This window comes from Mycteria americana, chromosome 8 (genome assembly GCF_035582795.1).
Source record: "Mycteria americana isolate JAX WOST 10 ecotype Jacksonville Zoo and Gardens chromosome 8, USCA_MyAme_1.0, whole genome shotgun sequence".
Lineage (NCBI taxonomy): Eukaryota > Metazoa > Chordata > Aves > Ciconiiformes > Ciconiidae > Mycteria > Mycteria americana.
In genome coordinates, this window is record NC_134372.1 from 28,099,975 (window position 1) to 28,114,945 (window position 14,971).

General features: G+C 59.0%; 2 protein-coding genes across 4 annotated transcripts in view; one reads left to right on the forward strand and one right to left on the reverse strand.

Moving 5' to 3' along the window:
* VAC14 (VAC14 component of PIKFYVE complex) overlaps positions 1–14,723 on the forward strand; it is a 66,617-nt gene extending 51,894 nt beyond the window's left edge. For all 3 annotated transcript variants that reach the window (XM_075510448.1, XM_075510449.1, XM_075510450.1), the window contains 5 exons: positions 8,412–8,586; positions 9,333–9,451; positions 10,324–10,403; positions 12,073–12,223; positions 13,831–14,723. In XM_075510448.1, the coding sequence (XP_075366563.1) occupies positions 8,412–8,586; positions 9,333–9,451; positions 10,324–10,403; positions 12,073–12,223; positions 13,831–13,993 (688 nt within the window). In that variant the 3' untranslated portion in view covers positions 13,994–14,723. The remainder of the gene's footprint in view (positions 1–8,411; positions 8,587–9,332; positions 9,452–10,323; positions 10,404–12,072; positions 12,224–13,830) is intronic.
* Positions 1–14,971, reverse strand: part of IL34 (interleukin 34) — a 56,613-nt gene that overhangs the window by 14,656 nt on the left and 26,986 nt on the right. The gene's annotated exons all lie outside the window — the stretch shown is intronic.

A 14,971-nucleotide genomic window follows, 5' to 3' on the forward strand; every position in this document is an offset into this window, starting at 1 on the left:
GCTCATCCCCAAGCCGAGCTGGCGGGTCCCCGCCTGCTGCCACCCGTGGGATGCTGCCACCCCCTTCCAGTCCCTTTTTTCTTTTCTTCTGGAAAGCTTCACCCTCAAACATGCAGTGTATTCCTGCCGTACTCCAGCCCCCAGCTGGTCCTTCCGCTTTTAGGGGTCTAGGGATGCCCAGCGGGACTGTCTTGCCCCAAATTTGCGTTCCCTATGGGGGAGAAATACAATTTGTCCCTATGGGGGGAATGCAAAAGCTCATCCACCTCTAGGACAGCAGTGTGCTCCTTGGCCGCACTTCTAGGAGCAAAAGCACTTTTATTTCTTCATGTTAAAGCAAAGCAATGGGGAGGGAAGGGGAAGGGTGAGCACAGGGACACGGCTCCTGTCTCTCTGCAAGCTGTGCACGCCCTGAACCGGATCAGCCTCTCCCAGCTCCTGTTGTCACAGCTTTGGGCCCGCTCCTTTAACCTATTTTATTTGCAGCAAAGAGAAATTATAGGGGGAGAAATAAGGCGTTTGTCAGTTTTCTTGAAAATTAGGCCACAGCTGTCAGCCTGAAAGGGAAGCGTACGTCTCAAAGGAAGGATCTGCTGCTGCTTTATGCGTCTACCCCCCTCCCCAGCCAGCCCTTACCCTTCCTCCCCTTCAAAATAGAGGATGCTTGCCTGAAAACATCACTGCCCAGTGTAAGTCCCCCTCTGGGGTCAGGCTCTGGAGGGCTCGGCTGAATGTGAGTCGTTCCCCTCAGCTGAGGAGGTGGGCTGGAGCCAGGGCTTCTGCTCTTGCAGGCAGGTGGTGGTGGAGCCGGAGTTTCAGCGCTGCCAGGCACATGCTGTAACGCTGCTGCCTGTGCCTCCTGCCTGGTGCTTGAAGCCCCAAGAATCCAGGGCAAGACTTGCATTTGCCGTCCATTTTGCTGTCAAGTCATCAGCAGGTTTAAAAGTAGGAGAAGAGATGCCTCGGGGGTTATATTTTTTTGCTTTCCTGGAGGATTCAGAGGGTAAAAGCTGCCTGTTTTCCAGGTAAGCCCCCTGTAGATGCTCAGATGTTCCTACAGCATGTTGTAAGCTTTGCAGGTCCTCGTTGACTGCATGCCTGCGGGCAGGATAGCTTTATCCATGGGTGACCATAAGGTTTCCTCGAGGAAACTCCTGGGACACACTAACTTGGGCAGCTGGAGGCTTGTGCTGGATGTGGGCTTCCCCTTGGAGGAGTTGTCACATTCATCTGTGTTATGCGTTAAGAGTTGGGCGATGCCTGGGGCTGAGTGGACCATTATGTTTCCAAATTTAGTTATCTTTTAGCTTCTGGCCCATCCCAGAGGATAGTAGCGGTTGATCATCTTCTGTGCTGAAGGTGATCAGAGGAAGACACTGAAGAAGTTTGAAGAAACTTCTTCTGAAGAAACTCTTCCTTCTCCTTGGTACAGTCCTGTTTCCCCCTCCTCTTCAGTATGGAGCTGTGGGTATTTCACTGATCATGTAAGTGCTCAGAGGTGTTGGATATCTGCTTTATAAACTGAAGGTGACCTCTTCGAAGGGCACTGTTTTCCAGGCAGCCAACGTCCGGTATGGGGACAAGGCTGGGTTCATCACGAGTCAAGGTGGACATGCCCAGGAGGTGACTCGCCACTTTGGTAGGTGGGTGGGCAGTGGGGAAGCCATCCTGCCAGCCGGGATGGGGACCTCCTGGCGGTCTCGGTGTCCGAGGGGAACATCACGAGGAGCAGAAGCTGAGGGCTGAGGCTCTCCAGGACCGAGATGCTGTTTCACCAGCTGAAGGGAAGAAGGTTTGAGCATGACCCTGCCTGTGTCCATGTCAGTTCTCAAACCACTGGCCCATCGTCTGCACCCAGCACAGCATCACCAAGCCATCCCTGGGGCAGCAAGTGGCTCTGAGTACAGAGAGTTTTCAGGGCGGCTGAGTTTGGGCTGCTTTCCCCAGGAAATCGGGATTGTGCAATTGCACCCTGGGATTCTTGATCTCTCCCCATCCTGTGGATATCTCCTGGCTGTTAGAATCAAGCCTGGCAGTATAAGTATGCAAGAGGTTTGGCTTCTGTGAGCTCACCAGACTTTAGTATAGAGACCCCTCAGTTTCAACTTGGCAGTCCTAAATTTTCCATCCAGTGAGAAGAACCTCTTGGGAAGTCCCCATGCATGAGTGGCCCACGATGTCCCCCAGCTGGCTTTTTGCCCTGGCTGTTGTCTCTCAAAGCCCAGCAGTGTTTGGTCTGGGGAGCTGCTGGCTTTCCCCTGGCTTGATGTTGCTTCGGAAACAGAAAGGGACTCTGTTTTCCAGACGGGAGCAGAGATGAGCCCTTACAGCAGCGCTGTGCTCCTCTCGGGGATCCCCCTCGGTTGCTCTGGGGCCACTGGGAGTCCCTGGGGAGCACATTATGGAGGAGACGGCCCCGGCCCAGTGCCAAGCTGGCACCATGGCTCCTTCAGCAGTTGTCACGCTGACGGCTTCTGCCGAGCAGATGCTTCGTGGGAGGGTTTTCTTGTTTGCAGTGAAACACTCTGCACCTTTCCCTTTTCAAGCAAAGGCATCGCAGGGCTTGTCTCCAGCTTCCCAAGGTCCGCACGTCTCCTCCCAGGATCCACACATCTCCTCCCGGGATCTGCACATCTCTGGTCCATGGCTTTCACCGAGTTTCCTGGGGGAACTTGATAACCATCACAAGAAACGGGGGCTGGCGAGGTTGAAAACAAAGTTCAGGCTTTTTTGCACATGAAACTAGGTCTCCCTCAAACGCCCTCGCCCTTCTCGCTGATGGACACCCTTTGATCCGATGCTCCCGTTCCTGGTTGACATCATGTCTCAAAGAGCAGGACCAGAACATCAGGACATCAAGAAGAGTCCAAAAGCCACATGGAGAAGGAGGCGTGAGTCCAGCTTTTGCTCACGTTGTCTTCCTGGCTCAAGCAGGCTCTTTGCTCACCTGGGGCGAGCTGTGACGGCTCCTGGCTCCAGAGCTGCCCTTCCCAAGGACTTGTCCATGCTCTCCAGGGCTTTCCTTGGCCGTGCTGTACTTTACGGCTTCCGACACCCAGCAGATGCTGATGCTCCGCTGTGGATCTCACTCCGTCTCGGTGCCTGCAAGCCCATCCCCAGGAGACAGATCCCACCAGGTCCTCTCTGTCTCTTGACAAGGACTCAAGCTCGTTAGGGAAATGTGCCAGCAGAGGCTTGCTTTGAGATGGGAACGGGTGGCTGGGAGAGAGGAGATGGAGCAGGCCGAGGGTCCCTCTCCTCCCCAGACCTGCCTTCTGCAGACGGAGCCCCGCTGCTCCTAAACTTCCCAAACCCTTCGCAATGCCTTACATTAAACGCTATGAATTTTGAAAGCGGGAGCTGCCGGGGTTGCCATGGTTTCCCTTGCCCGGAGGAGCATGCTTTGGAGCCCTGATTCGGCAAAGGCAGGGAGAAAAATGGAGAACTGGGATTTTCTTCACCGCTGTGGTTGGGAAGGACAGGGGAACAGCACCCTTCTGCCTTCCCCACTCTCTCCTCCCTCTCCCCTCCGTCCTAATTTTATCTGTGAGACTGCTTCCTCTGCAAATTCCTAAAAGATCCCAGCTGCTGGGCCAGGCCGAGGATGCTGCTTTTCCTGGCAGGAAGATTTCAGGGGGACGGGGATGGGCATTGCGGGGGCTGCAGGTCCCCTGGGCAGGCAGGTCGAGCTGGGGCATCTCATGGGGAGCCCAGAACGGGGAGGAAGGGTGGCAGAAAGCCTTGGGGAGGAGGAGGGAAGGGAGCGGAGGAAGAGGAGGGTGGGGAGGAAGGACCGAGGGGCTCTGCCCTCCTCACAGCCATGGGAGAGGCACTGGTCCGGCCCCGCGAGCCAAAAAGCAGGGCAGAGCCCCTCGGAGCATCGCTCCCCACAGCCTCGGCCAGCTCCTTCCCCGGCTTTGGCTCTGTCCCAGTTGCTGGAAGTGGGACAAGGAACGATCCTTTCCCTGCTGGGGCCCCGTGTCTGCCCAGAGCTAATAAAGCGAATCACTGGTGCTTAATGAAGAAGCACCTGCTTAACTGAACGCGGCGGGACGGTGCTCAGCATGGCCAGGCGACAAGAGGGGGCCAGCAGCGCTCCCCTCCCAGGTCTCCCTGCAGGTCCCAGCGGAGAAGACAGTGTATCCATCCGCAGCAGGGCTGGATTTAATCTTTTTTTTTTTTTTAATTTTATGGAAAACCAGACTTTCACCCCCTTTGAGCAAGCATCGGGCTGCCCCAACCCTTCACTGCCCCATTCCTGCATGGTGGCTCTGGGCAGGGGACGGGGCTGAAGCGGTTAAAGGGACGAGCAGGCAGGATGGGAGCTCCAACAGCTCCCTGTAACTATGATGTTTAGATTAGCTGGGTTTCCAGGCATCGTGCTGTCAAAGCAAGAGGGCTGGGAGGGATGCCGGGGCTTGCCCTTAATTGGAGATGTGGCTCTGAAGCCGCCCCATTGCTCTGACGTCTCCTGGGCTCCAGCACGCGGCCCCGCAGCAGCTCCCTGCCCCGGGGCTTTTGGCTTGTCCCTGTACGAGGCCACCCTGTCCTGCCCCACCGATCGTTAGCATGATGGGAATTCATTGCAATTGACATTGCTGCACTGGCAACTCGGTGGCTGCCAGATCGGGGGGCAGCTCTGGTGCTTAATGGGGTGCAGCTGGGGCGCAGCTCGCGGATGCAGGGGGTCCCCAGGGTGGCATGGCAATGCAAAGCTGGTGGTGACCTCCTTGGCTCTTCCCTTGGTCAGCATCGGCTTGCTGAGGGGTTCTTTAGGCTAGAGGGGGCTGGAGGTGACCCGCTGGGTCCCTTGGGAGCCCCACAGCACCTCGGCCCCATCCGAGGCAATGGGCAGGAGGGTGACGCCATTGCCACGCTGCAGGCAGGCGCTGCCTCCCATCTGCCCACAGCCACGTTCCTTGGCTCTGTTGGAAAGGCTTGAATAACCCTTTTAATTTAAGGAGTTAAATTTTAATGGCCTAAATACCACACTTCATTATCGGCGCCATGTGCCTGCACCGATGGCTGCCTAACGTCTCAGCGATGCGGTGCAGTGATGGTCTGCGGCTGCTGCCTCCCCAGGGACGCTTCTTCTTCCCCTCCTCTCCCATGCCAGGAGGTCCTCGGGGATTCGCTGGGTCCCCGTGGGCAAGGAGACGGGCAAGGGGATGCACGTGTCACCCATGGGGATGCAGGTAGAGCCCTGGGGACAGGCATCTCGCTCGGATGGTGCTTCGGGGGCGATGAGCCGGCTCCTTCCATCGTCACATCAAAGCACAGGCAGGTGGATGGATGGGTGAGCCGCAGCCAGCCCCATTAGTAACTGGGGTTTTAGGTCTTACAGCTGGGCTGTATATATATATTTATGGGGTGTATATGTCTGGGGTGTACATATCTGGGGTATGGCTCCCGCTCACTGTCCCCTCTGCCCCGTCCCCTTCCGCAGCCACCCCTCTGGCATCTTGACTGCTGCCTAGTTAGTTTGGAGCCACCTGTCCCCTGTACAGCCCCGTGCCCTGCCTCCTCCCAGCCTCGCATTCCCCTCATGCCATCGAAGACTCCCGGGGGATCAGCTCCAGCGGACCCCTCCTGTCTCACCGGCAGCCGCCTGGCACTGGTAGTCAGGCTCAGCTGCTGGCTGCTGTCACGGAGGCCGGCAGCTGCGTGGCCAGCCAGTTGTCCCCTCATTTGGGGACTGCTTTTGGGCTTTGGATGGGGCGTTTGGGGTCTCTGGATGCATTGGGACAAGCTGCCAAGCACTGGCAAACTCATTCTGCTGGTGGTTCAGAGAGCCCCAGAGAGCCCCTACCCAGGGGCAGCTGGAGGGGTGGGCACCCTGATGGGGCAACATCCCCAGGGGTTGGCACAGCTTCGGAGCGGGGGGACGGACTCTGCACGGCTGCTCCTTTAACACCCCGACGGTTTCCAGTTTCCTAGTGCCACCGAAAGGAGGGGGAACAAACCCAACCCTTCCCCGCTAATCAAAACCAGGCCTGAAATTAGAAAGCGGCTCGCGTTCAGTCCCCCGCTCACTGGGAGCACAGCGTTAGCCAGCCAAATGTCAGAGCTCCTATTTATGGAAAGCAAGACCCCTCCTTTTCCACAGAGGAGCATCCAAGGGGAGGACCCGACCGATGTCCTTGCCATGGGCGGATGAGGGCAGCTCCGGAGGTCGCTGAATTGCCCTTGACACTCGCCGGCACCGTTTTTGGTTTGGCTGAGCTTGTTTGAGCTCTTTTTGTAGCCTTTCTGCCTGGAAGGTATAAAACACTGGCTCCTCGTTGGCCCTGAACAGCCGGCAGCGGCGCAGAAGTGCCGGGCCCTGGCTGTACTGGCATGCCAGGCACTTTGCAGTTGGGGGTAAAACTATCCTGGTGTTTGTCCCTGGAGGACCCGTCCCCTCTTTGGGCTCGGTAGATCATCCCTCTTCACAGTCCAAGTGCCCAGTGCCCGCTCTGGCACGACTGCTGGAGGAAGTTTGGTAAGGATGGGGCATCCAGTTATCCCGTCTTACTGGAGAAGGGTAGGATAGAGCCAGCTCACTCCTGGGCTGGGCTTGGACCTGCCCAAGCTGGGCTTGCTTTGCCGCAGCTGGCGATGACCGGATCCTGCCTGCAATGCTGAGCTATTGATTTGCTTTTGGCTCCATCAGGCTAGACGAAAAGCCTCTGCCTTCCCCTTCCCTCCCTCGATGCTTCACTTTCCCATCGCTCTCCCTCCTCCAGCCAGCCCGCGTCCAAGCGGCGAGAAATCGGGGAAGTGTTTTCATCCCCATGAATGCAGCCAGTTACGTAAGAATAATTGGGATAAATGAGCTTATTTATCATGGCCTGTTCCATTTTAACGGGGTCCAGGGCGATCGCCGGGTTGGGTTACGTAAAAGCCCACACAGAGCATCTCATTGTCCGTCGGCGGCCACGCGGGATGCGGGAGTTGCCGATGGAGAGGAGCCGGGGCTGGGTGAGGAGGGGACGGGTTGCTTGGCAGAACTGGGCGGAAGATGGGGGGTTTCTTCCTCCATGTGTTGGGAGGGAAAATCTATTTCTTCATTCCCTGTCCACCTCCTGCGTCCCTAAAACACCAGGCTTTAGCGTATGGTCTTTGGTGTCTTCCTGTGGCCATATAGTCTTCCACTGGTCCTTCCCCATGGGGACAAGAGCTGGAAACTTGCGTCCTTCGTCTTCCTCACCCCAGGAGATGAAAACGTGACCCTGGGGGGTTCAGGTGTGCTTCCCACCTCCCAGCCAAATTGAGACCTGCTGAGCAGCTCGCGAATGCCTCCCACCTGGCCACTGAAGCAGGTGCTTCTTGTTTTGCCTCCTAAACCCTTCTGAGATGCCTCAAGATTTGGAGGCATTTGGTTGTCAGCTGAGATTATCTGGTGGGCAACAGTGCTTGATAGGAGTTGGGGGAAAGCAGAGATGCTCTGGGGGATGCTGGCATCTCCCCCCATGCCGAGGTTCCCCATCAGCCCGTGGGGGAGATGTGGGGACCCAGGGAGTATCCGAGTTTCAGGAAAAGCTGGGGATGCTGGCGAGCTGGGTGGGCTCCCCAGGGTCTCCCTGATGTGGGCACTGAAGAGCTGAGCTGATGCTGCGCAGCAGTTCAGGTGTCCTCAGACAAATGCCCAAGAAGGCAGGAGCCTGGAGAAAAACAGGAAATCCCCAAATCCAAACAAACGCAGAAGAAAAAAAAAATCTGGTTTTTGCTTTCTTGTCTAAAATGTTGAAAACCTTGGGAATGCCTCAAGGTCTGTTAAGCAGAACATTCCTGCCGTGACCCGCTGGGCCCATGGGATCTTGTGGGAGCTGGAGCATGGAGGGGTTCAAAGAGCAATGGGGCAGGTTACTGGAAGAAAGGGGGGCTGTAGAGGGAAAGGCAGCCTCTGGCTCCAGGGCTCCCCGGTTGCACAGCGCCGGGAGGGAGCGGTTTGTCCCGGTGGCCGCGCTCACTCCCTACCAGTTGCCTGGTGTCGGGGTGATACTGGTCTGACTGGGCCATCACATGCCATCTGTAACCACACTGCTGCACACTCCTTGCAGTTGTCAGGGTGGAAAGCGATGCTGAAACTTCTCAAGGGGAGGTCACCAAGAGGCTTGGGTGGCAGCAAGCCGCAGTGGTGGGTGCCGGCGAGGTCCCAGGGCAGCACGACCGGGGATGTGTCTTAGCCCAGCTATTTTTTTTGGCCTTGCTTTGGTGTGAATAGCTGCACCCTCCAAATGCAGAGCCTGGTATTACCCCACACCAGCTCCGCTCTGGGGCCACCACACTCACCCAGCCTCTGGTGTGCCCGTATCTGTCATCCCTGGTCCTCTCTGCAGGAAGGGGGTGATGTGCAGGCTCAGGTCAGGGTCTCGGCTGCGCTCATCAACTATCCTTCCCCCGTGGTTTCTCTCCTCTGTGGTACGCAGGCAGCTTTGTCTACTTCTGAACGCAGAAAACATCTTCCACTCCATGGCAGACATACTGCTTCGCGAAGAGGACCTCAAGTTCGCCTCTACCATGGTCCACACCCTGAACACCATCCTGCTGACATCCTCTGAGCTCTTCCAGCTGAGGAACCAACTGAAGGACCTGAAGACCCCGGTATGGGCAGTGGGAGCAGGCTCAGCTGCTGGAGGGGGACATAATGGGGGTGGTGGGGACCTGGCAGCCCCGTGGGGACATGTCTTGCTGCTCGGTCCCTGTCTGGCAGGTCCCAGGGCTGGAGCTCGGGCACCCAGGGCAGCCCCTTCATTCCTCCTCTCTTCAGGAGTTGAGGGGGTTTGGGGGACGTGCCCCACTCTTGCTTTTCTCCCCCGGGATGGGAACGGGCTCCACAAGCCCTAAAGCAGCTGCTGCCTCCCTCCCTCTGCCCCAACACGGACCAGGGGACAGGTGACAGCAGGAGCAGAGCCCCCAGTCCCTCAGCTGTCCCTGCCAGGAACGTGCCCACGGCGTTTGCCGAGCAGCTGCCACCAGCACCAGCGACATCCAAGCAAGGCGGGGAGAGGGAGGAAGACTTCTCCTACTCCTCATGCTGAACGCCAGCAATGCAGTGGTGTCTCCTTGGGTGGGACAGCCACCGTCCTCCAGCCCCTCATCCTGCAGTGGACGCAGCACCCCTGAGGGCCACCCCGTCATGCTGCCACCCCAAAACCCGCCTGGTCTCCATCTCCTGAGGCTGGTGGGCTCATGACAGTGCCAGGTGGACTTGGTGGGTCCAGAAACGTCCCTTCATGTCTCGGTGGCACTTGCCAGCCCTGCGGGTTGGTGTCAGGGACCCGGGGCTCTCCATGCCACGTCCGTGCTCCTGCTGGTGACCTGACCCAAATGGCTCCCTCTTTCCCCAGGAAAGCCGTAACCTCTTCTGCTGCCTGTACCGGTCCTGGTGTCACAACCCCGTGACAACCGTGTCCCTCTGCTTCCTTACCCAGAACTACAAGCATGCCTATGACCTCATCCAGAAATTGTATCCTTTGAGGGTTTTCTGCGAGGCCAGTGCCTGGGCTGGACCCTGGTCCCTCTGTGGCCCCCAAGGTCACCCTGTGGGCCAGCCCAGCCTCCTGCCTGCAGCCCGTCATTACCGGGGCGGCGTCCCCACAGTGAGAGGGCAGGGCAGCCTGTGCTGGGTGCACGCCAGCTCCCTTCCCCTTGTGTCATCCTTACTTTTTGTGGTGTAAAAAGAGGAAGGCGTGCGCTGGCTGAGTGCTGACCTTCCCCTGCCCAGGAGGAGAGGCTCCTCAGCATCCTCTTCCTCCCAGGAAGACAAAGGCTTTGGCCTCCTGGCCCGATGAGCAGTCAGCACCCTGTGTGGTGCGGTTCCTGGTGAGCTCACTGTCTGCCTGGAGCAGAATGATTATTTTCATGCGCTGGCAAACCCCGAGCCTCCCTGAGTAGCTTTCCATACGAAGAAGCTTAATAACGTGCTCGGGTTCCCTTCCCGGGGCATGCCAGCGTTTCTCCTGGGGGATGGGAGCGCCCAGCATCGCCTCCGTGCCATCCCCACGGGCCAGGGGGGTAAAAGCAAGCATCCTCCCTTGCATCATATTCCTGCCTGCTCTCTGGCTAGGCAAGCTGCTGGCTTTTTGGGCAGCCTGCCTTTCCCCCATCCCTGCCTGCTCGTCCTGTTTCCTTCCATCGTCCCTTGGTCACCCTGCAGACCTTTCAGCCCTGCCTGCATGTAAGCCCTGCCTGTTCCCTGCTTGCTCGCTTCCCGCGGGAGCTGCGGGTGCAGGGAGGGTTTGGCAGAGCCACGGTCTACGCCGGGCATCACCCGGGCAAACCATCTGCTGCTGCCGGGCCACCCTTTTCCAAGGTAATATCCTTAACGGCCACATCCAGCGGGGATCTGGAGGTCACCGTGGATTTCCTCACCGAGGTGGACAAGCTGGTGCAGCTCATCGAGTGCCCCATATTCACATGTAAGGAGGAAACCCTGCATGGGGAAGGGGCAGCGTGCGGTGCTCCCCCACCCCAGGCGCATCCCCCTCCCTGCTTCTTCATCACAAGCAGCAGCCGCCGCACGAATAAATAGAGCAGAAGTTATGAGACTTCTTGCTGGGAGGTTTGCCCAGCACTGGAGCTGCCTGCCGGGAACGGGCGTGCTGGCAGCACTGGGGGGGCCACTCACCCCCCACATATAGGTTAAGGGAGCGAGCAGAGCTGGCACCAAACAAAGGGATGGTGGAAGGATGGTGGGGGCCTGGACCACACCAAGCATCTCCGGGGAGGCGTGGGTAGGGTGTTGGCTGCAGGGAGCCACATGTGCCACCCTTGGAGATGTGGGGTGGCGTCGCAGGTGCTGCTAGGGCCCTTAGCAAGAAAAAAGGTGGTTTTCTTCTGGAAAAGGAGAATAAGCCCTGACAAACCAGAGCTGCTTCTCTCTCCAGATCTGGCCCCCCAGCCCCAGGAATGTGTCCCCCCCATCGGGTAACACAGCCAGGGCCTGGCCAGGGGCTCAGGGACGTGGCGGTAGGAGACGGGATGGGGAGGTGGCGACGTGGCAGGGTGACCTGTAGCTGCCGGGGGATTTCTTGTGATGGTGTTCGGCTGCCCCTGGCCTCCTTCTGCCTGGAGGTGGAGCTGGGTGGGGCACTGGGAAATGTCCCAGAAAGGACTTTGGGAGGGGACTGTATAGGTCCAGGGCTATTTGGAGGAATATTTGGGGGAATATTTGAGGGAAGAAGGTTAGAGCAGTGAGGCAATGGAGATGTGGGCTGGCCCTCGGTCACACTTCCTCCCGTGGTGCTCTGTGCTTCATCCAGAGGATGACTTTCCTTCCCACCATGCGAGGTGATTTTCCACAGCCCCAAGCGATTCCTTGAGGGTTCCCCATCCCACTCACCTTAATCTCCAAGTCTTGGGGTGGGGGCACAGACGTGCCCCCCCATAGAGCAGCATCCCTGGGCGTGGGTCCCTTTGCAGGGAGACACCAGAGGTGCTACTGGCAACCAGGAGGTGAGATGCAGGGGCAGGGACCTCTTGCCCCATCCCTTGGGCTGCCCCAGGTGGGACCTTGGTTGTCTATAGGGCTCCAGAAGGCCCTTCTACCCCTGAGCACCACAAGGGATGGAGCAGGAAGGTGGTTTCCCCTCTGCTGAGCAACGCCATGGCCCAGCACACGTAACCATCAAGGCTGAGCGGACAGGATCCCTTCTGCTCCAGAGAGTCCCCGGGAGGGTGTCACCCAGCCCTCCTGACGTGTGATGCCCCAGGGGAGTATTTCTGCTAATTCTGCAGAAGCTGAGGAGCAATCTCATGTTGCATATATGTCCTCAGGCAGACAGCATGGACAGGCTTGAGGATGAGTGGCAGCAGGGATGGGAGACTGGGGAGCCTCTGCCCCCTTCCCTAGCTGGCAGCTGGAGGCTGTGGTGAGGAGAGGGGCTTCTGGCATGTGTGGGACACAAAGATGGATGGGTTAATGCAACAGGAGAGGCTGCTGGTGCCATGCAGGTGCCCCTCAGGTTGGCTGGCAGAGGCTTAACAGCCTCCCCAGGACCATCAGGTGGGTTGGGAGGAACCTGCTATTGGGGCTGGAGGCAAAATGCATTTTAGCTGCCTCCCCATCCTCTTTCTCCCCTCTTCCAGATCTCCGCCTGCAGCTGCTAGATGTGAAGAACAACCCCTACCTGATCAAGGCTCTCTATGGCCTGCTGATGCTGCTGCCCCAGAGCAGCGCCTTCCAGCTCCTCTCCCACCGCCTGCAGTGCGTGCCCAACCCCGAGCTCATGCAGACCACGTAAGTGCTGTGGGGACAGACCCCCGGTATCGACATCGGGGCTGGACCAGCCGTCCCCCGCAGCCGAGCATCCCTGTGATGCCGGGCTCAGCCCCATGCTCTTCTTTCGGCCCCAGCTCCTTTGCGGCCGTGGCTGCTCCTTGCCCCGTGGCTGGAAGCGTTGGCTCGGGGCGGGGGGGGTTGTGTCTATATTTGGTAACCCTGGGAGGGCTGTGCCTCATCCACAGGCATTTGGCATCTGGGATGGAAAATTTCACTTGTGGGGTCGCTATGGAAACGAGCAGAGCCAGGAAGGAGGTTTACGGAGAAAGACTCCAGCAGCTGGGGGGTGCTCCCAAAGCGTCCCCCCCCAGCCCAGGCAGCCTTCACGGCACCCAAAAGGACCCCATCACCCATACACGCCTGGGGCTTGCTTCTCCATCCCCACCCCTGGCCTTCAGAGAGCCATGAGCAGCGATGTGCAAAGGTGGCATCTCCCTGGGGACCAGCCGAAATCCTCGTGCTCCCTGCCCAGGGGTGCTGCCCGCCCGGCTTGTTAGACGCCTGTGGTGGGATTTGTTCTCCAACCCTTGGCTAATGAGCAAGGAGGGTCGCTGTTAAAGCTGGGTCTGCCTTTGCAAAGCTCTGGGAACAAAAAGAAGAGCTCCCAAGATGGGCAGGTTTCTGAATTAAGCCCCCGCCACCACCACTCCTTGGCTTTTAACAGCTCCCCTGGGCTGGCTTTTATCCCTCGTGGCCTCCGGCGCTGAGCTCATACCCACAGCCCGGCACTGATTTTAATTGGGGGGGCGGATGGGGGGCTGCATGTGCTTCCTCCCCTGCCTTTCCCCCCCCCCTTGGCCATGGCAGCAGGGTTTTCAAGCAACCGGAGCTGTCAGACGGCCTGAACATCTGATTAACTCTGACCTACATTCCTTCAAACACCGAAGCTGGCTTTCATAACAGGCCAGCCCCAGCTGCCCCCTCCCCGGGGGGACTCCAGGGCCTCGAGAGCCACCTGCCATCCTCCCATGGGCTCCTCCATGTCCCCTGACGGGCTTCCCGTGGCTGGTGTCCCCCCCCTCCCTTCCGTGGGGACAGCTCTGAGGGATGAGCACCCATGGCTGGAGCCCCGGAGAGCCCACAAATGTGGGCTCCCCAGGGCTCCAGCCATGGATGCTCATCCCCCAGGGCTGTCCCAGCTGCCACCAGTCCCCCTCCATGCCAAAGCACACAGATGTTTTTTGCTTGTTCCTAAAACCAGGCAGGGAAACTGAGGCACATGGCGCTGGCATCCTTTCCAGCCAGTCTCACTGCTTTTGGCTGGAATGGGTTGGGACAGGGGGGAGCATCCATGTTGGGGGAGTTGAACCTCCCCTGTGGGGCCAGGGTGCTGAGGCAGATGTCGCTTGTCCCCTCTCTCCTGTCCTAGGACTTCTTGGGCTCCGTCTCATGCCTTTGTGGGAGGGAAACAGGGCTTTGGGGGTGTTTAATGAGGCACCAGCATCACTAGGGTATGCTGGGCTCGGCTTCTTCAGGACAAGCCCTTGGTGCTGCCTGTGATGGATGCCTGGGGTATGGGCATCTCCTGCCCCTTCCTGCCCTCACGCTCCGCTCCCTCCCCGCAGGGACGGCACCAAACCAAGCACCAGCTTCAAGAGGGCATCAGCCTCCAACATCGACTACACAGAGCTGCTGCAGCACTTCGAGAAGGTGCAAAACAAGCACCTGGAAGCCCGGCACCAGCGAGCAGGGCGGGCAGAGCAGCTGGACCGGCGGGTGGTCCTCTGAGCGTCCCCGCAGCAGCCGCGGGTGTGCACGGTTGCTGGGGCAGGGACCAGGGGACGCGGACCAGGGGACGGGGACACTGGTTGCTGGCCGCCGGAGGATGCAGTGGGTTTAGTGGCAGAGGGAGTTGGGTGAGCGCTCGGCATGGGGCTGGTTTTCCTCCCTGCTGTGTGTGCGGGTGGTGGGGGACCCTGAAGCTGTGCCCAGCTTCTCCAATGGCGATGCAGGGATGTGGGGAAGGGTTGCAGGAGGAGAGGGCCAGGGGAAAGCACCTCGTCTTCTCTTGCAATAGGGCGAGGAAACTTCCCTTTGCTTTGCTAATGCTTTCCCCGTGACTGTCAGCTGAGCACCCAGCCTCCTGCCAGCGAGACCGGAGGGGAAGGGAAGACGGGAGCAACCCCTGGCCTCCCGCCCTGGAAAACAAGCACATGGGGCTGCCGGTCGCCTCTCGCCACCCCAGCTTCCACCCGCCAGCTCCAAGGCCGCGCTGGAGGCTGCCGGTGGCATCTCGCCCAGGGAGTCACACTCCTGTGCGTGGCACTCGGTCCCCTCCCTGCGTCCACGCACCCTCCCCGAGCCCCCAGCTCTTGGCATGGACGGCAGCACAGCCTTAACTCCCAGCCGGCACCGGGGGCACAGGGGGTGGCGGAGACCCCCATTGTGCCCAGCCCCAGACTCAATTCTTTGTTCCTACATTAAGCTCCCCACAATAAAATAAACGAGCGATGCAGAGCAGGCTGTTCCTGGTAGCTGGGCTCCCCATCCTCATGGATCCAGCTCCAAGGGGAGCCAAAAACCCAGCAAGGGCAGGGGATGGCATGGAGCATCTTGCTTGACCCCGACCCCTGGGCTGGCCCAGTCCTGCCACGTTGGCTCATGGGCAAGCAGGGCTTCTCCGCCTGCTCCTCTTCCCAGCAGGAAAAAAAAAAAAACACCACCGAAATTCTTCCAGGCCACGGTCATGAAACCACAGTGCAGTGA